This window comes from Pelophylax lessonae (genome assembly GCF_965119305.1).
Source record: "Pelophylax lessonae genome assembly, chromosome: 6".
NCBI lineage: Eukaryota > Metazoa > Chordata > Amphibia > Anura > Ranidae > Pelophylax > Pelophylax lessonae.
In genome coordinates, this window is record NC_138773.1 from 261,818,246 (window position 1) to 261,843,997 (window position 25,752).

The window sequence follows — 25,752 nt, forward strand, 5'->3', positions numbered from 1 at the left end:
GCTCTGCTCCTCTACCAAAATGGCTGCTCCCACACAGAGACCTAGCAGAACAAGGCATGGTAAGTCAATAGTGGTGAAAAGATCAACAGCAGGGAGACCAAAAACAATACTGGTGACTAGTCCTTTGCCCTCTGCCTGCTTTTGTTGTGGTACAGCTTCCAGAGTTACGATCTCTTTAACCGACCACTGGTGCCTCCATAAAGGCAACCTGTCACTGGCCAAGTACTGTATATTGTATATGTTTGCCCCCAAAAGTATTCAATTGAACCCAGCCTTTGTTCATACAGGTGAAAGCAACAGGATCACGTAACGTTTTGCAGAAATTACCCAGTTCTAGAACAGGTGCATATTTGTTAGTCACTTTAAAGATCTGAAAGTGTATGGGTGCTCTCAGGCAAAGGCCAAATTTGAATGATATGCCCCCTAATCACTTTTTTGGTGCACCCTGTTTATCAAATTTTTGGTGGCCTACTTATTTTGGTAGCCTCATTTACAAAACAGCTTGAGAGATACAAAGAAGTCAATGTCTGGCCAAGGACAAGAAGCTTGAGAGATACAAAGAAGTCAATGTCTGGCCAAGGACAAGAAGCTTGAGAGATACAAAGAAGTCAATGTCTGGCCAAGGATGCCCTTAACAAATATGTCTGCTTAGGGCTGTGATTGTGCATATATACTGAGCTGGGAGCATGCAGTTTTTGTTTGTTTTTGCATTTGTTTTTTTTTTGTTTTTTTATGTGTGTATGTTTATTAGAATGCACAGCATGGCTCAGTTGCAGCATGTCTGGTGGTCCTGGCATGGAAGACACTGCCACAACGCAAGTTGATCGATGACCTGTCTCGGGAGGAGACAAGCATGAACTAATGTACGTCATTTAGCTCAGTCTACAGATGGACAGCAATGAAACAATTTGTTTCCGAGCAGCATGGAGAGCACAGCATTGTACAGTGTAATCTAATAATGGCTACCAGTACAGCTTCAGGCTTGAAAGACATCGTAGATTAACATCACTCATCTATCTGGAACCAAAGTGCAATTTATTTGTTACAGGCTTAATGTTGTATCTGCAAGGGAATTACTGGATCTACAAATTGGCTATTTTTAATTTTTAACTCGATGGTCTCCATTTGCTAAAGAGCAAGACTGACCCACTTATCATATAGCAGCAACAGTTTTACATAAAATGTGTCAAGATCAGTAATACTTCCTCTTATGGAAGCTACTCAGACTCTGCCCCTCTCTCGATTATATCCAGTGATTGGTAATCCTTCTTTTCTATCGAGGTTTACAGATGTGAGATTTAAACAACATATACCTTGAGGCACTTTTCAACTTCGCAATTTCATGTGTGGTTGGGAGATAAACATCCTATCGGCTATACAAGCGCTGTTTTCACCACCCTTAGATGACTGCCAGCTACAACAGCTTATGCATTTTACTACCTTGTCCCATCGAGGGATTAATGCTCGCACTAAAACTTACTGTGAGGATCTCTGCATGGTCCCAAACCGCACTTCTCAAGCGGGCCCAGCTACTTACAATTTACTAAGCCAACCAGATGAATCTTTTGTACCTCCGTATCTACTTAAATGGGAGAAAGAACTGGGTAGGGAGTTCTTGGCGGAACAACGGGACCATATTATGTACTTTGTTCACTATTCCTCCATTGCAAGCAAAAACCAAGAGTTGGGCTAACAAATGCTGACCCATGGGTATAGGGTCCCGGCCCTGTTGAGGAAGCTCTACCCATAAGTGTTTAACATCTTCTGGTACTGCAAAGAGGAGGAAGGCACTGTCCTCCGTGTTTTCTGGTCTTGTAGAAAGCTAGCCAACTATTGGTCTCAAGTCAGGGAGACTATTAAACATCTAATGAATTTCGACTTAGTAGGGGTAGACCCAGTCAGGTACTTACTGCACCACTCTGACCTCTCTATGAAACGCTAAAAAAAACATATGCTGGTCCACCTGTTGAATGCTGCTCAGGTCTGCATTCCATTACTCTGGTAACAGGAGACCTCCCCACAGCTGTCCATGTGGTTTAATAAAATTGCCAGAATTCCCTCAAAAGCATCAAATGTTTAATAGCCCCATTAGCCTCGCTTTGAGGCAAAGCCCAGCCACACTCTTTCATAAAGAAGCCTTTATACTGCAGGCTCTGGCCATGTAGAAACATTCACATACACAACTGATGCATAAACAGGGGTCTCTCATAGTTAGTAAACTATGGAAACCATGGCAAGCCTTTTATAAAGCAGTACTTATGACCTATAAGACTAATACATTACAGTGTATGTAAAGGCAACTTTTTTTGGTTTTGGTAGAATGGTTTCTATGCACCCACTGGGGAGATACACCCCTCTATTTGTCTTGGTGACCACTGGTATAGAAAAACATATAACCCTTTCTGGTGACAGCTTTATAAGAAGAGAATTTCCCTTGTTCTTGTGGGTAACTTCTCTCACTTCCAGATGTATCTCTGGAACAGGAACTGAACAGAAATCTCTCCAATAGGACAGAGACAACAGAAAAAAACTTGACAGGATTTTTAGCCCTTCTCTACTTCACCCAAAGTACATACATTTTAAGGAATTTCAACAGCTTCTCATTTTAAAGCAACATTCTGCATCAGCAATAATCATGAAATACAACTTTTTGCTTTATCTTTATCATAAAAATATTACATGAAATACAAGCCACATACAGGACAAAAATAGAGCATAACACTTCTAAATCATTTCTTAGCCAGCCAGAGCTAGGCAGTAAAAATGGGTGCACTATGGCACTCTTTCTTAGACTACCTAATAAAAATGGTATCTATTGTATTTAAAACTGAAAGTTTTAAACTTACTTTCATCTTTTGCATATTCTTCAAGGCTTATATTTGGAGGTAACTCAGATGGCATGTGCATGCATTTATTCCGAAGGTGTCCCATGAATAGCTGCAGTCCAATCAGCGCAAACACACTCAGACAAAACACCGTGAGAATCATCACATCCGAAAGCTTCTTAACCGACTGAATCAGGGCACCCACAATGGTCTTCAGGCCTAGAAAGGAAACTCAAATAAGTCTCGATCCTACGGAACACCTAGGAGAGATAATTCAGTTTTTAGTAGATCCCGTGGTGCTAAATCACCCTTTGGCATCTTTTATCTCTAAAGCTGGATACATCATAACAATCTGATTGTATAATTTCTATGTAGGGAAAGTCCTATCTGATTAATATATATTGAATGGATTGTTGATGTAGGCTTACAAGCTACATAAATGAGATTGTACACAGACAAACACACCAGTAGCAGAAATACAATTCCAAGGTGGACAGAGCAAACTCAAGAATTACCTTTAGGAAATATTGCCACCAGAAAACCAGGGGCTTTAAATATTCCTTACTCTACCGCAACCAACAAAAATGCCTATACATTGTATAAACTGTACTATAATATAAAGCAGACCTCTAGCTTACAACATCACATTTTACTAAAAAATAATTTCAAGATACGAGGTGAAGAGTTTTTACAAAAGGATGTACCTAGGGCAGTTGAGTGAAGCCCTGCTGTCAGCCATGGCATTTTATGAACAATACAGATGAATGTAAGCTGAATGTCATAATTCTTAGATTCATTAATTTGCGCTTAGTAGGTTTACGTCCAAATTTCTCATGTTTGAATGCAGAGTACCTTCAACCTTCAAGGCCTCATGCATACTGGGTGGTTAGCCCGATGTATGGGATCTGGGTGCTTTTCAGCAGGTATACTGTCCAGTCCCACTGCCAGCAGCCTGTAGAACTTTATGAGAAGCTGAAAGTTGCTGATGATAAACGGTGCACCCAGTGGTACTAACATTTATGGTAGTATATGCCCAGAGGCGAATAGCTGGAATGCAGGAAGTCTGCGCTTTGATGTCCTAGTACTACTTGGTCAAATCACAGCAGCTTTCAGTCCCCCAAATTGTGTTTTACAGGCTGCTGGCAGCAGGGCTGGAAGGTGAACCAGTGCTTTTCACCTGCACAAAAATGCCAGAGCCTGATGCACCAGGGCGAAATGCGTAATGTGCTTTAGGCCCAAGTTGCTATCCATAGGAAGTTGTAAGCTGGTCATAGATGGATCAAAATTGAGCCAGTTCAGCAGGGACAAGCTAAAATTTGATCAGTGTGTGACTGTCCCTGTTTGACAAAAGTCAGAAAACAAGTTGGAAAACTCAGCTGCAGCCACTGATCAGTGTAATCTGACAGCTGTGGCCCACTGTCAGAATAAAATGTCCTCGTTTGTGCGGCTGGAGGAATCTGAATGAAGGAAAACTACCCATCTATGGCCAGTTTAGGGCTTGTTGACACTTGTCTGTACACACGGTGCAAGTTGTGTAGAGGCGGTGCAATGCGTTGTTACAATGTATTGCACTGTTTACTTGTTTCTCTTTTTTTTTACTTTATTTAAGCATCACAAAATGACACTTCATTCAACTCTATGCACAGCAGCGCCTTTAACATACTGCAGTGCAGTGACATAAGAAGGGGTGCATTGCTCTGTAATTTTATGCAGTGCACTGCAATGCTCCTCAACGCAGCAATGTGCTGTGAATGGGGCACATAGAAAAACATGTTTTTTTTGTGCTGTTGCAATCAGCCTGCCTATGCAGAACAATGCAGCGCAATGAACATGGTGTGAGTGTGCCCTTACTTCATTGTACTGCACTGCTTAAAAACCAACACAAGACCTGCGCCTGTCGCTCGTTCGCTCACATATTTTGGTGACATCATAGTCATCCTCCAATCTTGTCACATTTCTTTGATTTATCAGAAGAAGGTCAGGATGCTGGTTGTCATTTTAAAAACAGTTTACACAAGAACTGTCCCTGACTTACAGAGTCATTTAACAAAAAGCCATCTAAGTTATAGCTGAAAGTGAACTTGTCATTAGAGAAGTATGAGTTTGGCCACTGCTTTCCCCCTCCCAAAAAATGCTAGTTTCCTGGTTGAATCTGGCATCAATACTTCAAGTCACAGACCATGACCAAAATAAATGCCTGAAAAGTGTCAGGGTTCCCTGTCGCTGTACTTATGAGAGATCAGAGTGTCAGGAAACACAAAAGTCAATGCATCAGTATGACAGCCAGGTAACTAGCATTTTCAGAAGGAATGGTTTAGCAATGGCAGCCTTCACAATGCTCTCTTTAATGATGCTTTTTTTTTTTTTTTTTTGTGCTTTAACCAAAAGCCAGTTCTTATTTTTAGAAAATAACAAGATCTGCTATGAGAAGGAATGATAGCTATGAATAATTACATTACACACATACAAAGGAAAAATGTTCAGAGTCACATTTGCTATTCACACGTAGCCACAATCAGTGAGTAATTTGTATTTTGCCAGCCGAGATCTATTAAGCCCACCAAAAAGCTACAGTATATGACAGAGTTTGGGATGACCGTCAGGTAGTTGCTTAAAAAATGTCTAATATTAGATAATAATGCATAATGCCGTATAAGTGCTGGCTATTGCATCAATGGTATATCAGTAACAGGTCTGTCAGGCAGAGTTACCCATCAAAGTCCTACTTTTTTGGGGCCTCCAGTAGCGAAATTTCCCCACTTCCCCCCATTTTCAATGAATATGCCAGCTATCGGATGGTCCCATTTCAATATAATTTAAAGCTGAACACCAGCATAAACAAATATTGCCTAAATACAAAATTGATGTGTATTTGTATTTAAATCTTGATGTGCTATGTGTATTTCTTCCAGATCTGTGTAGTAATCCAGTATGACCTTTGCCTCTGTGCAAGAGCTTTTTGCAATAGAGACCGGTCACTGCTGCTATCTCTCCATGTGCAGGGTGACTGGTCTTGTCTCTACCCCTTCCTGTAGTTTTCTGCAGGCTGATGTTTCAAAAAGAGCAATTAATTAATTTATGTGTTTATTTTAAAAAAATAATTAAAAGTATAACTAAAGGCAAAACTTTTTTTGTTTTGAACAGAGTGAAGAAGAATTAGACCTCCTGTCAGTTTTTATTGTGGTCTGTGTGCCTCTGTATTACTCATGTTTACCATTATCATTGAAAGTGAAAGTAAAAGAAAATCCCAAATTTTGGGTTGTCCCCAGAAAAGTAATAGGGGGGAAATCTTCCAATGGGGACACTAGTTCTGGTGACATGGGGGTCCCCAAGAAATTCCCTTAGTTTGCAGGGATTTCCTCTCACTTCCTGTTTGGCTATGGGACAGGAAGTGAAGGGAAATCTCCCCAATGGAACACAGATGGCGAAAAAAATCTAACAGGGGCTCTATCCAAAATGAAAAGCTAATAGTTTTGTCTATAGTTCTACTTTAACTGCATTTACTTGATTATAGCTTCCAATTAATCCTCCATACAGCAGTACTTAAGCTGGCCATACACTATACAATTTTCTTGTTCCACTTTCCTTTAGATTTACCAAAACCATATAAAATAAGGTCAAACCTAAACACTTCCAATTTGAATGCAACCAGGCAGGCCCTTGCACTACATAGTTAAAGGTAAATCTAAAGAAAATTGTATAGTGTATGGCCAGCCTTAGGCTGCAAAAGGGGAAGGCTATTCTTGAGGCCAATTTACCACTTGCCGACCGCCACACGACTATCTACCCCTCACAGGCAAACTAACGTAGGGCTACGTCGCTTGCTTGTGAGGGTCTAGGGAGCGAGCGCGCGCCCCCGGAGGCGCGCTCCCGCTCCCGCGTGGTCACGGACCCCCCCCCGCGCATGTGACCAGCGGACCCGATGTCCGCCGGCCACTCGGCGATCGGCGAGGGAGAGGGAGAATGTCAGGCAGCTTGTGTAAACAAGCCACCTGTCATTCTCCTCGCTGTAAAGACACTGATCACATGGATCTACTATGTAGATCCGTTGATCAGTGTCCTTACAGCTCAAGCCACAGCCAATCACAGTAGAAAGCACGCCCCTAGGGACACACACAGCCCCTCCCTCCCAAATAAAGTTAACCCCTTCACTACCAGTGTATTTTTACAGTAACAGTGCATATATATAGCACTGATTACTGTAGAAATGTCACTGGTAACCCCAAAAGTGTCAAAAATGTCAAGGGTCCGATCTGTCCGCCGCAATGTCGCAGTACCGCAAAAAAAATCGCAGATCGCCGCCATTACGCGTTAAAAAAAAAACAACAAAAATGACAAAAATCTTTCCCTTTGTTAGTAAACGCGATAACTTTTGCGCAAACCAATCAAAATACGCTTTTTGCGATTTTTTTTACCAAACATAGGTAGCATAAAACAAATTGGCCGAAAATGTTAAAAAATTTTGATTTTTACATTTTTTTTAGGGGGAATTTCATATAAAAAAATGTGAAAAATATTGCTATTTTTGCAAAATTGACGCTCTTTTTTTGTTTATAGCGCGTGATCAAAAAATCGCACAGGTGATCAAATACCACCAAAAGAAAGCTCTGTTTGTGGGGGAAAAAAGGACGCCAAATTCGTTTAGGTACAGCATCGCACGACCGCGCAATTGTCCATTAAAGTCACGCAGTGCCGAATCGCAAAATACCCCCTGGTCGGAATGGGGGTAAAATCTTCCGGGGCTTAAGTGGTTAAAGGATTGACAAGGGCAGACAGCACAGAGGTGACTTCATCAATGTTTTGTTGCACTGTCTAATCACATGCTGGGGCAGGAACATGACCTAGCTGTGCTGCTTTGCTGCAGCGCAGAAGAGTCAGGTCATCAAGCTGCTTGTGCTATGTGAGAGAGCTGAGTAAATCTCAGGATTGGATGGACAGACATACCATTTATTTGGTAGGTATGGCAGCTCCAATATCCTGTAGGTATTTCAGCTGTTTGCCTGGAGTTCAGCTTTAACACAATGAATAAGCAGGTAAGGCTCCTGTGAAAAAGTCCTAATTTCATTGTTTTAGTAAAGGACATCTCCCAATAAGCAAAACCTTCTAAGAGAAGGCTGCTGGAAACAGTCATCCCCCATCTGGTGAATTCATACTAGTTCCAGAGCAGTAACTGCAACCACAATTTATCAGAAAAGGTTCAGGTTCATTGTCCTGATACCAGTGTATGGCCTGTTGGTCAGAGTAATGCAGCTGCCATCACAGCCTTTTCACCTTGACCCTTTACTTAGGGTTTGCTTTCAGAGAAATCGATTCTCTAAGAAGTTCTGAAAAACTGCCCGAGTCCAAAAACTCTGTCACATATTTGCAGAAAGGGAGTTCACACACAACACGAAGACAAACACAATACACAGTTGGATGTACAAGGGGGCCCGACACCTAACACCAATGACTCCTTACCTGGAATTACAGAAATAGTTTTCAGAGCTCTTAATACTCTGAAAGTTCGCAGAGCTGAAACATTGCCTAGGTTTACAAATTCTGTTACATACCTGTAGGATTAATATTAAAAGTTATTGACAGTAAAATTCATGATTTTCCGTATTATCCCCTCTACAGTTTAATATATGCATCTTCTTTAGATAATATGCTGCTTTAAACTGAAGACTTATCAGCCAAGCAGTTTCATGTTGGAGCACAGGGTGAACTTTTCACTTTCTTTGGAGTAAATTCTCAGGATGCAGGTTCATGTGACTCTCCGGCATATATGCTCATTAAACATGTATAGAGTGCCTTCTGTTTAGTGGCAGAGCATAATGCTTGTACCATAAGTTCCCTATAGAGATATGATGTAGACAGGCAAGACTAGAGCACCAAAAGATCTTATTTAGGAAGGTTCTTTTCATAAATGTTTTAAAACAGGCCAATGAGTATGTTTATTGCTATGGAAGACTGAAGGGGAGCAGACAGCTGACACACCTGGGCAGAGTTGTATAAAGTACTCGAAACCCATACTTGAGTAAAAGTACAAGTGCTCGATCAAAAAGTGACTTGAGTAGAAGTGGAAGTGCTTTATCAAAAAGTGACTTGAGTAGAAGTACTAAAGTATTCAACATTTTTTGTACTTAAGTATTGCAAGTAGTTTTTTAATAAATTTTGATACTCAAGTACTGAAAGTAAAAGTACCAGTAGTTTTGAAAAAAAAAATTGATACTCAAGTACTGAAAGTAAAAGTACAAGTACTGTGTCATGTAGTTACTAAAGAAAGAAGTCAAAAGTTTGAACATCATATTGTTTTTTATTATTTCAAATTCAGGTTTTATTTATACAAACAGTAGCATTTATTTTCGTATGCGCTGATTATACACGTTTTGAGCGTCATGAAACCTGCCATCTACTGTTCTGGCAGTGGTAATTTTTATAATTGTAACGAGTAACTATGCAGCACAAAAAAAAAATATTGGAGTAGAAGTATTGAAATCATCAAAAAAATGTAGTGAAGTAAAAGTGGAAGTAGGAGAAAAAACTTCTACTCTAGGAAAGTACAGATACCACCTTTCGGAACTTAAGTACAGTAGTGAAGTAGTTCTACTTAGCTACCTCACATCCGCGCTACAGCCTATATACGGCTGCAGCGCGGACTTGAATTTTCGGGAGGCCGTTTTTAAACGGCCTCCCAGAAGGACTCTCCCCACGTGCTCCCGCGAGCGTGCATTGGGGAGAATCTGTGTCGGCCGTGTCCCTTGGACACAGCCGATCACAGATCGTGGTGAATGGCCAATCACAGCGGCCATTCACCACGTGATCAAGCCGTCCAATGAGAGATGATCTCATATGTAAACATATGAGATCATCTCTCATCGCCGGCGCTCCTTCCTCACACAGAGCCTGCAGTGTGAGGAAGGAGGGGGAGCCTCACAGCGCCGGGGACACACAGCAATGTAATCAGGGCACTGATCACCAGTGCCCTGATTACTAAAGGTAAAAAAATACACAAATTGCCCCCCCCATCAGTGCCCACAGTGCCCGCCATCAGTGCCCCCCATCAATGCCCACAACCAGTGCCCATAGTGCTGCCAGTCAGTGCCCATCAGTGCCTGCTCATCTAGGCACTGATGAGCACTGACTGGCAGCACTATGGGCACTGAGTGTGGGCACTGATGGTGCTGCCCATCAGTGCTCATCAGTGCCGCCCATCAGTGCTCAGCAGTGCCACCCGTCAGTGTCCATCAGTGCCATCCGCCAGTGCCCATCAGTGCCGCCTATCAGTGCCCATCAGTGCCGCCCGTCAGTGCCGCCTCTCAGTGCCCAGCAGTGCCACCTCTCAGTGCCATCTCTCAGTGCCCAGCAGTGCCGCCTATCAGTGCTCATCAGTGCCGCCTATCAGTGCCGCCTATCAATGCCGCCTATCAGTGCTCATCAGTGCGGCATATTAGTACCTCCTCATCAGTGTCCATAAGTGCCACCTCATCAGTGCCCATCAGTGCAGCCTATCAGTGCCCATCAGTGCCGCCTCATCAGCGCACATCAGTGAAGGAGAAAAATTTATTTTCAAAATTTACTCGCAGAAAATAAGAAAAACTTTTTTTTTTTTCAAAATTTTCTGTCTTTATTATTTTTTTTTGTAAAAAATAAAAAACCCAGAGATGATTAAATACCACCAAAAGAAAGCTCTATTTGTGTGAAAAAAATGATAAAAATTTCATATGGGTACAGTTTAGCATGACCGCGCAATTGTCAGTCAAAGTGTGACAGCACTGAAAGCTGAAAATTGGCCTGGATGGGAAGGGTGTTTAAGTGCACAGTAGGCAAGTGGTTAGTTACTAACTATACATCTCTGTACCTGGGGCAGCCTCTTGTAGGAAACAATAGCAATAATACAGGGAAATCCAACTCATTAAGGGAAGTGTTTGTCCTGAGGAATGTCTTATAATGTGGAGGAGTGCATACAACCATATAATCAGTCTGCAGTATTGATTTGGTGCCTCTAAGACAGCATTTCTCTTTTTTTTTTTTTTTTTACCCCAAAGGATCCCTTTAAATAATTTTCAGGTCTTGGTGAACCCCTGCAGAAACCAATTTATTGGAGTTCAGGGGAAAAATCTCTTCTTACATTGGTGTAACAAAGGGGGAGAGAAATTGGGACTTTAAATGAGACTCATGACCAACAAAGTCTCCATCCCTAATGCATTTTTGTTTTTGCTTCTTACATTGGTGGCCAGTAGGAAGAATTCCCTACCCCCTACAATGGTAATGCCACCCTTATAGACAGCTAAATAAGATCATTGGTGTCATGTAGCTGGCTCTGCCAAGTGGTGTTGGCCCTGGAATTATGCAAGTACCATCAAATGGAAGGTCAACCAGCCACAGCTCAAACAACCCTTAGCAACCATTGGAGAAAACCTAATTCAGAATAGCCGTTCTAGACAGTGTTAGACTCCTCCTGTCTCAGAGAATATCTATAGACAACTCTGACAATATGGTTTCATTGAAAAGAAATGTCCTGCAGAATACAACCTTTACAGCTGAAACTAGGGGGCAACAAAATGTAGTATCACCCATCTGTCCTTTCAGTGTTGGACCATTGAGGTTTTCTAAAATCTTCACCCTGACTTAGAGACAGCTCACTTTGCCACACAGTGAAAGGTCCATTTCCTTTTTCACCAGAAAAAAGGAAAAGACTGGCGCTAGGTCACATGTAGAATCTCTAGTATCTCATCCTCTACCTGGTTGTCACAAAAGATGATTCATCAAAATAACAGGTTACTTGTGTGTGCACTTTAATGCAAATCTTTACTAGCCTGCTCTTAATGATTTTGGATCTGCAGCTATTCAGCAAGGGTGCGTGGTTTTTAAATTGTAACAGCAGGTGCAGGGAGAAGAACCCTGCTCACTGTCACAGGGGTCTGAAGTGGGGGGAGCGGGCAGGTGTATAGTAACATTTTACATGTTACACCCCAAATACAGGTGTTTCAATTAACTAACAGTGAACCTAGCCTTTTAACACCTGGAAACCAAGGTGTGCAACGCTTAAGAAATGGTTTGTGGTTTCTGACTTGCCCTTTAGGGGGCACAATCCCAACAAACTGTTAACAGATCGGTCTATGCTGTGTGGCAGAGCTCTGTTAATCTTAAGATTTGTTTGACAACAATAAAATTCTTTGGCAGGTAAACAACTCTGACGTATGTATTGAAGCAGATTTTATCAGTTTTCCCTAAATGTACCTTTAACAGTAGTGGAAAAACTAAAAGCCCAAAGGCCATGTACCAAAACAGAACTGCGGTTCTTCTGTTTCTTGTACATTGTTACTGGTTTCCACTGGCTAGTTTATTCAATGTTAAATGGCTTTTGGCAAATATGGGCAAAAAAACAGAGAATGTGATGCAAGATTTCATAAGCAGAGGCTACCCTCAGTGAAAACCATCAGGCAAAATAATCATATGCAAATCTGGATCATGTAATGTCAAGCCTACCCAGCCCATTCTCACCTTCCAAACCTCCCTATTGGTCAATCAGGCTGTCCATTGTAGTTGACAACTAAAGTGAAGCTTGGCAGATAGGCTGAGATAAACCTCAGTTGGCTTTACAGGAAAAAAAAACAAGATTTGCATAATATATTAGATGTCTGTATTTATGGATTTATTGACTGTTGAGGTAATATTTTCATATGTTAATTAAGGAAAAAAGATTGGGACCTTAAATGAGGTGCATGAGAACAACCAGCCCTAAGTAAACAGTAGTTTACATACAATCAGGGATGGAGGTGCGTGCTCTTCAGCCAGTCATTCTTAGTCTTAACCCTATGGCTATTACGTAGCCATTAGATTATATTTACTTGTGATTTTGTAATATACATTGAAGGCCAGTCATAGATGGGGACAGGTTGGGGGAGGTTTGGGCTACCTCCAGTCCCACCTGTCCCTCATCTATCCATTAGCTAGCATGTGCTCCCACTGTTGAGACACTCATAAATTAGTAGTGTTAGGACTGCAAGTAATACAGGGTGTCGTGAAGGGGCCTTGCAGCTTACACATGCGTTTGCAAATGTGTGTCAACTAAACCCCTGTTTTTAACATACATTGTTAGACAGAATGATTCGATTTATTAGCAGACTGGTCGGTGAGTATGGTTTATTTAGGACTGGTTGTTCTCATGCACCTCATTTAAAGTCCCAATCTTTTTTCCTTAATTTCCATCAAAGGGATGGAGACGCAGAGACTTACCCGGCTTGTGTCTCATTCAAAGTCCCAATACTGCCCTTACTTTACATATTTTCATATGTTGAGTTTTAATTGCAAGTGTTTGTGACTTTGGAAAAAAAAGTTGAGAAAGCATATACAACTCTTCCTTCATTCTCTACAAAAGTTAGTATGCAGTAGTTGGGCTTGGTCCTCTGACCTTACAGACCAAGAAGCAGTTAAGGTCCCTGAAACAAACAAAATTAATGAAATCTGAGCCATGGGTAGCCCTGTAAGCACCAACTGACTGGTCAAACATAAAAATTTAAAAATTTACAGAGCCTGGTGAAAAATTATTGGTAAAGCTGGGTATAAAAATACTGAAAGTCAGCCAGTTCAGCAGGAACCGGTTGACTTTTGGTACATGAGTAGGGATGATCGAACTTTTGAAAAGTTCGGTTCGACCAGAACACCCGAACTTCCCGAAAGTTCGGCCCGGATTTCAGAACCCCATTGAAATCAATGGGACCCAAACTTCGGTAATCAAAAAACACAATTTTGAAGCCCTAAAACCCAATAAATGCCCCTAAAAAGTGCCTAGAGTTCTGGGTCATGCCCCAGGGACTATTAATCACACAAAAAAAAGTTCTTAAAAATTGTAATTTTTGATAGAGAGCCAATTATTGAAAAAATTATTGAAAAAAAAAAGAGCGATTTCTTTGGATTTAGTGTCTGGGGGGTCTAAAAAGTGTACCTGTGAAGTTTCAGCTCTGTAGCATGTCCAGAACCAGAAAAAAAATTCAATTGTATTAGAATTAATATAGAACAGGGATATGGCTCCGCTATTTTCACACCTTGCCGCTTTTGTAGCAAGCGTTTTTTTGGGCATTTTTTGGGGGTCTTTGGAGGCAGGCATAACATCAGAACTTCTGTGTAGGGGTATATATACACACACACATGTATGTATATATACACATACACATATATAGGTGTGAAAGTAGCAGAACACTATGTTTGCGCTAATGAAATAATTAACACCCATATGGCTTCTCTGCTATAACACCTATATATGTGTATGTGTATAAATACATATAAGTGTGTGTGTATATATACCCCTATACAGAAGTTCAGATGTTTTGCCTGCCTCCAAAGACCCCAAAAAAATGCCCAACAAAAACGCCAGCTACAAAAACGCCCAGTATTTAAAAACCAGTATTTAATCAATGGTTTCAGCCTTGATTAGTGTATTCTATTATGGGGGGGTTATCCTCTGTAAGAATACAATAATGCGGTGGGGGAGATCCCTGTATCAACAAAGCTTGTGTGGATGCGGGGATCTGAGAGTTTTTTTTTTTTTCGTTTATCCTACTGGTTGAACGAAAAAACTCAGCTTGTATACCCATCTTATAAGGGACTGCATCCTATCATATGCAGTCACTGTTTTGCAGCACCATCCTATTGAGGCAGCCACGGGTGTCACACTTGCTGAGCACAATAGCCGACAGTGGAGACTCATCCATCCATGCTGTTAGAGTGGATGAGGGAAGCAATTGATTTCTTCACACTCTCATTATTATCTCATCTGATATCACAACTTGGCAAACAAAAAGTTATTCTTGACAGCTGCCGCCTCTCTAGCGCGTGTAATCCCTTCCTCCCACCTGTTCCCAGAGTTTACAGTAATCACCTCTCCAGTGCTGATTGCAGCTACAGCGGAACTCAGGAAGACAGTCTGTTCAGTAAATAGGGAGTCACGTTACCATGGCTTCCCATTTTCTGTCATCTGACATCCTGTACACATATGACCTATGTTGCATGGATTAAGTAATGTTAGTATCTCTGAATGTCAGTTTGTCAGTGCAAATTAAAGCATTAAATGTAAAAAAAAAAAAAAAACTATTTTAAAGTAGACAATTTCTGGGAGATAATTGTGGACTGCTAATGTTGATCTCTCTTTCTGAATACGCTACCTGCCTGGTTATTGTACAGACCCTCTGGCTTTAATACTTCAAGTCGCTGGCCTTGGAACAAAAATGCAGAACAGCAACCTCAGAGTGAAGTTGGATGTCCTGATCTGCATACTTGTTCTAAGGCAGCCCACAGAGATGATTCTTTTTTTGATTAACTAGCGGGTTGTACAAAAAAAAAAAAAAGACTCAAATATGTGGATAGGGGAATCCAACCCCCCCCCCCCGCTGAGCCTTTCTATTCTGACAGCGAGGAGACTTTCCTACCCCCTCGTCAGAATACACTGATCAGCGATGAAGGCTATAGCTAGCAGTGCTGACCAAGCTGAAATTTTCAGCAATCTACAGAAGTCAGTGGGTAGATTGATCACCTGTGCGATTTAAATTTTTTGCGCTATAAACAAAAAAAGAGCTACAATTTTGAAAAAAAAAAAAAAACTATATTTTTCACATTCTTCTATATGACATTCTCAAAAAAAATTTAAAAATCTAAATTTTTTTAACATTTTAGGCCAATTTGCTTTCTGCTACATATTTTTGGTAAAAAAGAATTGCAATAAGCGTATTTTGATTGATTTGCGCAAAAGTTATTGTGTCTACTAACTACGGGAAGGATTTATATAATTTTTATTGTTTTTAGTTTTTTTTTTTTACTAGTAATGGTGGCGATCTGCGTTTTTTTGCAGGACCGCGACATTGCGCTGGACAGATCGGACCCCTAACTGACATTTTTGACACTTTTGGGGGTACCAGTGACATTACTACAGTAATCAGTGCTAAAAATATGCACTGTTACTGTAATAATGACACTGGCAGGGAAGGGGTTAACCCTGCGGGTGATCAAGGTGTTAAATGTGAGAAGGATCACATGGGCTCTATGACCATTCCAGGGAGAAGAACGGTTGGCTGTGTTTACAACAGCTGACAGTCCTTCTCTCTCAGCGGGGAGCGATCGCGGGTGTCAGGCGGCAATCAGAGGCGCCTGACACATGCATTGGCTACCCCGCTGACGATCGGGGGCTGCCACCAAGCAAACAATGTACCCATACGTTGTTTTGCCTGTACGAGCCAACCTGCCGCTGTATATATATAGTTAGCGGTCGGCAAGGGGTTAAGCAGCAGGGCATTGGACCTGGAAACTATATGTGATCACTGTGAAAGTGCCTACTACAATAATTTTCAGCTTCCACAGGGATCTTCCAGGTGTGACACATACATACTTACATTGTTCCAAGCTGGATCAATGTAACTTTGCAAAAAAATCTATACTTAAACTTCGGAGGGGAGCCCTGGTCCTGCCAATCTGCTGGTAAAGGTATGGTAGTTAGCACAATAGAGCAATGCTGCCATCAAAACAATATTTATGGGCATTAATCTGCCAGAAAGAGGTCCCAGTCATCCAGAATTCACATCACCGGTCATTAAATTATTTTTAAATCAATATTTTGTTTTTGTTTTTTGCAATGTGTGTCTCATTGGGGGGAGATTTCCCTCCTTTCTCACTAAACTCCAATGTGGATGAAAGTCTCCACTTAGCTGTCATGGGTACCGGTCTCCTCATTTCCTCTCTATTCCTGTTCTCATGGAAACTCAAAATGTTGAATTTACCCTCACTTTTATTCCTGGTGACATTGGTGATCAGGACAATTAGAGGAAATCTCACTAATGGAGACACAGACAGCAATAACAACCAAGGAAGCCAAATAATTCAACTTTAGTCTCATCTGACCATAACACCTTTTTTTCATGTGGCCTCAGAATCCTCAAGGTGAGTTTAAGGTAGTTAGATGAGACTAAAATTGAATTATTTTGCCTAAACACCAAACAATATATAGGTCATTTTCAAAAAATTAGCATATTGTGATAAAGTTCATTATTTTCTGTAATGTACTGATAAACATTAGACTTTCATATATATTTAGATTCATTACACACAACTGAAGTAGTGCAAGCCTTTTATTGTTTTAATATTGATGATTTTGGCATACAGCTCATGAAAACCCAAAATTCCTATCTCAAAAAATTAGCATATCATGAAAAGGTTCTCTAAACGAGCTATAAACCTAATCATCTGAATCAACTAATTAACTCTAAACACCTGCAAAAGATTCCTGAGGCTTTTAAAAACTCCCAGCCTGGTTCATTACTCAAAACCGCAATCATGGGTAAGACTGCCTACCTGACTGCTGCCCAGAAAGCCATCATTGACACCCTCAAGCAAGAGGGTAAGACACAGAAAGAAATTTCTGAACGAATAGGCTGTTCCCAGAGTGCTGTATCAAGGCACCTCAGTGGGAAGTCTGTGGGAAGGAAAAAGTGTGGCAGAAAACGCTACACAACGAGAAGAGGTGACCGGACCCTGAGGAAGATTGTGGAGAAGGACCGACTCCAGACCTTGGGGGACCTGCGGAAGCAGTGCACTGAGTCTGGAGTGGAAACATCTAGAGCCACCGTGTACAGGCTTGTGCAGGAAATGGGCTACAGGTGCCGCATTCCCCAGGTCAAGCCACTTTTGAACCAGAAACAGCGGCAGAAGCGCCTGACCTGGGCTACAGAGAAGCAGCACTGGACTGTTGCTCAGTGGTCCAAAGTACTTTTTTCGGATGAAAGCAAACTTTGCATGTCATTCGGAAATCAAGGTGCCAGAGTCTGGAGAAAGACTGGGGAGAGGGAAATGCCAAAATGCCTGAAGTCCAGTGTCAAGTATCCACAGTCAGTGATGGTCTGGGGAGCCATGTCAGCTGCTGGTGTTGGTCCACTGTGTTTTATCAAGGGCAGGGTCAATGCAGCTAGCTATCAGGAGATTTTGGAGCACTTCATGCTTCCATCTGCTGAAAAGCTTTATGGAGATGAAGATTTCATTTTTCAGCACGACCTGGCACCTGCTCACAGTGCCAAAAAAACTGGTAAATGGTTTACTGACCATGGTATTACTGTGCTCAATTGGCCTGCCAACTCTCCTGACCTGAACCCCATAGAGAATCTGTGGGATGTTGTGAAGAGAAAGTTGAGAGACGCAAGACCCAACACTCTGGATGAGCTCAAGGCCGCTATCGAAGCATCCTGGGCCTCCATAACACCTCAGCAGTGCCATAGGCTGATTGCCTCCATGCCACGCCGCATTGAAGCAGTAATTTCTGCAAAAGGATTCCCGACCAAGTATTGAGTGCATAACTGAACATAATTTTTTGAAGGTTGACTTTTTTTGTATTAAAAACACTTTTCTTTTATTGGTCGGATGAAATATGCTAATTTTTTGAGATAGGAATTTTGGGTTTTCATGAGCTGTATGCCAAAATCATCAATATTAAAACAATAAAAGGCTTGCACTACTTCAGCTGTGTGTAATGAATCTAAAATATATGAAAGTCTAATGTTTATCGGTACATTACAGAAAATAATGAACTTTATCACAATATGCTAATTTTTTGAAAAGGACCTGTATATCTGGTAGAAATGCAATACAGCTCACCATCCGCAAAACGCCATTCTTACAGTAAAGCATAGAGGTGGTAATATCCTGTTATGAGGGTGTGTGCAGCAGGGGCTGGAGTAGGATAGAAGGAAAAATGGATAGGGGAAAATATCATCAAATTATATTGTCAATGGAAAGAAGTTTTACCTTCCGACATGACAATAACCCAAAACACACAGCAAAAATGACTAGACAGTGGTTGAAGGAGAAAAATAATGTCTTTGCATGGCCTAGTCAGCACCCAGACTTAAACCCCATTGAAAATCTGTGGAATGGCTTAAAGACTGAAGTCCACAAACGGTCACCAACCAATTTAACTGAACTCGAGCAGTTCTGCAAAGAAGAGTAGGCAAATACTGCAAAGTCTAGATGTGCAAAGCTAGTAGAGCCAAATCCAAACAGACTAAAGGCTGTAATTAAAGCAAAATGTGGCCAAACAAAATACTGACATAAGGGGGAGATCCTTTTTCCAACTCAATAATTCTGTTTTTGATATATTTTTTTTTCCTGACATGTTGGTGTTATTTCTTTCAATTGAATGTTATAAGTTGCACGAATAAATACAGCTGGATAAAACAAAAAATATATCTGTCTTCATTTCAGGCTTCAAAGCAACAACATCAGATTATTTTAAAGGAGGTGATTTTTTTCGATACTCACTGCATATACACTATATATATATATATATATATATATATATATATATATAAATGTATGTACAGTATCTCACAAAAGTGAGTACACCCCTCACATTTATGTGACAACACTGAAGAAATGACACTTTGCTACAATGTAAAGTAGTGAGTGTACAGCTTGTATAACAGTGTCAATTTGCTGTCCCCTCAAAATAACCCAACTCACAGCAATTAATGTCTAAACTGCTGGCAACAAAAGTGAGTACCCCCCTAAGTGACAACATCCAAACTGAGGCCCAATTAGCCATTTTCCCTCCCCGGTGTCACTTGACTCGTTAGTGTTACAAGGTCTCAGGTGTGAATGGGTAGCAGGTGTGTTAAATGTGGTTTTATCGCTCTCACTCTCTCATACTGGTCACTGGAAGTTTAACATGGCACCTCATGGCAAAGAACTCTCTGAGGATCTGAAAAAAAGAATTCTTACTCTACATAAAGATGGCCTAGGCTATAAGAAGATTGCCAAGACTCTGAAACTGAGCTGCAGCACGGTGGCCAAGACCATACAGCAGTTTAACAGGACAGGTTCCACTCAGAACAGGCCTCTCCATGGTCCACCAAAGAAGTTGAGTGCACATGCTCAGCATCATATCCAGAGGTTGTCTTTGGGAAATAGACGTATGAGTGCTACCACCATTGCTGCAGAGGTTGAAGGGGTGGGGGTCAGCCTGTCAGTGCTCAGACCATATGCCACACACTGCATTAAATTGGTCTGCATGGCTGTAATCCCAGAAGGAAGCCTCTTCTAAAGAGGATGCACAAGAAAGCCAGCAAACAGTTTGCTTAAGACAAGCAGACTAAGGACATGGATTACTGGAACCATGTGTTGTGGTCTGATGAGACAAGATAAACTTATTTGGCTCAGATGGTGTCACCTGTGTGTGGTGGCAACCAGGTGAGGAGTACAAAGACAAGTGTGTCTTGACTACAGTCAAGCATGGTGGTGGGAGTGTCATAGTCTGGGGCTTCATGAGTGCTGCTGTCACTGGGGAGCTACAGTTCATTGAGAGAACCATAAACGCCAACATGCACTGTGACATACTGAAGCAGAGCATGATCCCCTCCCTTCAGAGACTGGGCCGCTGGGCAGTATTCCAACATGATAACGACCCCAAACACACCTCCAAGACAACCACTGCCTAGCTAAAGAAGATGATTGCAAAGGTGATGGACTGGCCAAGCATGTCTCCATGGGCATTCGCAGAACTTTTTCCATGGGGGGGGCATCATTTTAAGGTAATCCACGCTCCGCCGCTTTTCAACAATGTCATGAAAGGGAGCCATTATCACATAAAGCGCAGACATTCAAAGGTTTGAGAAATCTGATGCAAAAGCAAAGCAGACCCTCTCTGTTTTGGGTCCGTGCAGGAGGCGCATGCATGCATGTGACGTCAGTACATGCTGTAACGTCACGCGCTATGCCTCTGTGCACGGGGCCACAAATCTCAATTTTCACCGGCACACAGGATTTTTAAACAGACCAGACAGGAGGGTATCAACCACTTTAAAGCGCAAGTTGAGATTCCAGGGGGGGCACGTACCCCCCCATGTGGACGCCTATGCATGTCTCCAGACCTCAACCCTATTATTATTTTCAGATCCTCACAGAGTTCTTAGCCATAAGGTGCCATGTTGAACTTCCAGTGACCAGTATGAGAGAGTGAGAGCGATAACACCAAATGTAACACACCTGCTCCCCATTCACACCTGAGACCTTGTAACACTAACGAGTCACATGACGCTGGGGAGAGAAAATGGCTAATTGGGCTCAATTTGGACATTCTAAATTAGGGGTATACTCACTTTTGTTGCCAGCAGTTTAGACATGAATGGCTGTGTGTTGAGTTATTTTTAGGGGACAACAAATTTACACTGTTATACAAGCTGTACACTCACTACTTTACATTGTAGCAAAGTGTCATTTCTTCAGTGTTGTCACATGAAAAGGTATATTAAAATATTTATAAAAATGTGAGGGGTGTACTTATTTTTGTGAGATACTGTACATATATACACACATGCAATTTTCTTGCTGCAATGCAAGAAGGGTGGGAAAAGGGCGCATGATTTCTATTAGTTTGGGAGTAAAGTACAATTATCTAATAAACATATTCAAGAGATGTACGAAGCAATGCCATGTATGCTATTATCTGTGCGGGCAGTGCTGCATTTTATGGCTGTTGTATTCTTTTCAAAAAGTTCAGTTTACACCAATGCATTTTACATGCACTTTGTACATATTTATTTGCAGTTAAAATCACACATGACTGTGTGTGTGTCTCTATGTCCATTTTTTTTAATTATTTATGCTGTGATTTGAGTGTGGTAAAAATATATGAAAAAATAACTGAATAGAAATTTATGCTAAAGCAGAACTATTGTCAAATAGAATCCCCCCGAACACAAATACACACCCCCCTTTTTATTCTGCTACTCAAAAAATCAATCAAAGTAACAGTAGCCATAACTTGGCAGAAGAAGATACTGCTTTTCGATTCCAATCATGCTGACCGCCTGATACATTGCCTTGGCTGCAAGAAAAGAATCAGTCAGTCTGATCCTTCCCTTGACCTGAGATCACATAACTATATTCTTGAGTATTTGGTCACATGACTGAATACCTAGGAATTAAAGAATATGGTAAGGTATTTTATTCTTTTGGTTACATGTTTATCGTTAAAGCAGGAACTACACTGAATCTGAGCACCACCAACCAAAAACGATATTTATTTCATTTTTAGTATTCAAAGCAAACTCACCCATCCATCCATGTCTCCATGCTATATTTTGGTGAGAAATCACTTTAAAAAACACCCCCTAGCATTTCTGGCTGTGGCCATCTTGGGTAAGGGCAGATGACTCATGTAGCATTTACTTCCTGGGATCCATCTGCCCTTAGCTCAGGCATGCAGGCAGGAGAGTATACTTAGCTGAGGAAACCCCTCCTCCCCTCCTGAAGACTTCTGGGATGTATGACATCATTTACCTAGGCCTGGAAACCAGGAAGTAACTGAAGAAATGTAAAAAAAAAATAACAATAAACAAACAAATACATTTGATAAAATTTCCTATCTATTTTCTAATGCTAGCAGCATAAGAATTCAAAATAGTTTATGTTGATTGAGTTCCTCTGGCAAGGGCAGGTTACTATATTTTATTCTTAAACATACTGTTATGCGCTTGAATGGAGCAGCTATGAATATTATCCTGGTTGTGAACTTTCGACCAAGGTATCCTTGGAAACAACAAAAACCCAACCATCTTAAGCACATTAAAATACAGCTAAAGAAAATAAAAAATAAATGCATTTTTATAACATGCAGAAAAATCACCCTCTATCCTTTTGGCATGGAACCTTAAAATCTATGGGAATATCATTTTTTATGCATTTTCTACAGGAGAGAAGTCTTGTTCCAATGTAAATGATCCACTTAAATTTATGATGTGGTTATGACTAAGACTTAAGACTAAGAAGTTATTAAATAAATGTTCAATTATGGACCACAAGAAGAATACTTACGCAAGCAAGATGACACTAAAATCCAGCCAATTCCAAGGATCACGCAGGAAAGTAAACTTTTCTAAACAGAAACCCCTTGCAAGAATTTTAATCAGCGATTCTAAAGTATAAATGCCAGTGAAGGTGTATCTGAAAGACACAATTAAAGAGACCTTGTGGTGTATGAATTATTCATGGGCAACAGACACAGAACAACAAGATTAATATGCACTTTAATATATAAAACTAAGAAAAATAAACTGCAGCAAATACATTTGAAGAGTACATTTGAATAGAGTTACAACAGTGTTCAATCTGCTAGGCCGCTTTAAAATAGTTGGGCTCCTTCTATAACAGGAAACAAAGTGCAATGATGATGTGCCGACTATGCATACAATTTAAACACATCATACTGCAATAGTCTTATAAGTGAGAAGATGATTTCTAATTGGCTATTTTTCACTGCTTGAAGCTTGATAAAGCTTGTTAAATGGAAAGCAAACTGCTAAATCAGTGGTTCTTAACCTTGTTGGAGGTACTGAACCCCACCAGTTTCATATGCGCATTCACCGAACCCTTCTTAATTGGAAAAATAAAATATGATTTTTTTCAAATTCAAAACATAGGTATATATTTATACATAAAATGAACAAAACCATTAAAGAACAAAACCAATAAGAACAAAGAACAAAACCATTAAAACATGATTTTCACACAAAAACATAATAATGAATATTTACTGCAAATCAGTGTGACTTCTGCTGTTGTCTTTCAGAGACCAGTTCAGAAATTACCTCCGCCGAACCCGCGAGACTGACTCACCGAACCCCTGGGGTTCGATCGAACCCAGGTTAAGAACCACTGTGCTAAATGGTTAAAGTATAGTAGTTGAAGTGAATATACATATTATTGATCGACCAATATCGTTTTTTTACCGCCGATACCGATATTTTGGTCATTGGATATCGGTCATTAAAATTTTTTTTTTTTTAATGTCTACAGGTACTGTGGTGGAGGGATCTGGGGGTCTAAAAGACCCCAAACCTCTCCTCTGCACTTAAAAGCATTCAAAACGCCATGTTTGGCTGTTTTGAATGCTGTAAGTTTTTTGAATTCGGCGCTGCGGAATCATGACATCACTTCTGGGTACTCGGCGGTGCCAAATTCAAAGAAATGGAGATCCAGTCAGACGGCGGCGGTGCAGATGGAGACCCGGTCAGACGGCGGCGGTGAAGGTAAGATGCCGGGTCTTCTGGTGGGACAGGAGACCCAGGCGAGCCACGGTAGGCGGCGGGAGGGGGGGGGGGACGTCCCCTCCTGTTCCTTGGAATGACAGCCGAGCGGCTTCTCAGCCGCATCGGTTGTCATTACAAGACAGCTGACCGTCGACTATGGACACCAGTACCGGGATGATGCCTCTAGCTGCAGGCATCACCCCGGTACAAGCACTTTCCCAAAATATCAGCAATATCGGTAAATCAAAAGGCCGATTCTGATATATCGGGCAAAGTGCATATCGGCCCTCAATATATCGGCTTTGCCGATAATCGGTCGATCACTAATACATATGTACTTTTTATGTATTTTTTTCCCTGCCAAAGTACAGTATATCAATTCTGTGCAGTCAATCTTTTAATCTAGTAATCCCTGCCAGAGAATATAGTCAGGCCCTTACCTATTGCCATTGCAGTTAAGCAGCAACTTGTGTCAGTTCTGCTGACTGGACAGAGATGGAACATCAATACCATAATGAGAGACTCATCATTAATCCTAATGGCACACTGCACGCACTGGAAATCGCTTCTGCACCAGGAACCGCCCTGTACTTGCAGTTCCCGTGCGGGCTGCGATTCAAAAAATAGAGCAAGAACCTTCAAATGAATGGGCTGCCCTACCCACACAAAATGCAGCTCGCAGAGCCGCATTGTGAGAATCAGGCCTAAACCTGGCTGCTAAATTGGTGGTGGTTCAAGTCTGTCCAGTCTGTCATTACTATACCACTTGATCAGTTTTATTGTTGTAACACAAATTTGCAGCTTCAGGACAGATTTAGAGTCCATTCACTTTAGCGCGACTTGTTAGGCGAATTGTCAACCTGACAAGTCACGGTATGTTGCGGTCCATTGAGTAGCACAGGACCCATTCTAATAGGAGCGACACAAGTCGCTCCGACTTAGAAAAAGGGTCCTGTACTACTTTGGGGCGACCTCGGATCGACTTGCTTAGACTTCCATTATGTGAAGTCTCTGCAAGTCGCGCCGAAGTCGCGGTGCACAGCGGTGCACGCGACTTCACAGGTCGCCCCCCGAAGTCCTGTCTCTCCTCCTGTCAGGAGGATTGGGTGTCTCGGGTGGCTGCCTGGGAATCCAGAGAATGCTAAGTTGAGCTGCAGAGAGGATCCGGTGTGCTGAGGACCAGTGGGGAAGAGGGGTTCAGTTCCAAGAAAGCATTCCAAGGTTGTGAGTACTGTGAACTGCCCCTGGGGGTCTGCCAAGTGTAGAGGGGACCACTCAAGAGAAGGTTCACGGGATCCAGAAGTCAGCTAGCTGTAAAGGGGGTGCCTAGTCAGAGGACCCTGAAGTGTTAGAAGGGATGCCTAGTCAGAGGACCCTGAAGTGTCAGAGGGGGTGCCTAGTCAGAGGACCCTGAAGTGTAAGAGGGGATGCGTAGTCAGAGGACCCTGAAGTGTTAGAGGGGGTGCCTAGTCAGAGGACCCTGAAGTGTAAGAGGGGATGCCTAGTCAGAGGACCCTGAAGTGTTAGAAGGGATGCCTAGTCAGAGGACCCTGAAGTGTCAGAGGGGGTGCCTAGTCAGAGGACCCTGAAGTGTAAGAGGGGATGCCTAGTCAGAGGCCCCTGAAGTGTTAGAGGGGGTGCCTAGTCAGAGGACCCTGAAGTGTAAGAGGGGATGCCTAGTCAGAGGACCCTGAAGTGTTAGAGGGGATGCCTAGTCAGAGGACCCTGAAGTGTTAGAGGGGATGCCTAGTCAGAGGACCCTGAAGTGTTAGAGGGGGTGCCTAGTCAGAGGACCCTGAAGTGTTAGAGGGGTGCCTAGTCAGAGGACCCTGAAGTGTTAGAGGGGGCACCAGCAGTTGGGCCCTGAAGAGCTAATGTGTACA

At 41.8% G+C, this 25,752-nt stretch overlaps 1 protein-coding gene across 2 annotated transcripts in view; it reads right to left on the bottom strand.

Moving 5' to 3' along the window:
* Positions 1–25,752, bottom strand: part of LOC309557913 (sodium channel protein type 2 subunit alpha-like) — a 244,726-nt gene that overhangs the window by 141,334 nt on the left and 77,640 nt on the right. For both annotated transcript variants that reach the window (XM_082260781.1, XM_082260780.1), the window contains exons 5-7: positions 22,656–22,784; positions 8,283–8,374; positions 2,847–3,044 (exon numbers count right to left, since the gene is read on the bottom strand). In XM_082260781.1, the coding sequence (XP_082116907.1) occupies positions 2,847–3,044; positions 8,283–8,374; positions 22,656–22,784 (419 nt within the window). The remainder of the gene's footprint in view (positions 1–2,846; positions 3,045–8,282; positions 8,375–22,655; positions 22,785–25,752) is intronic.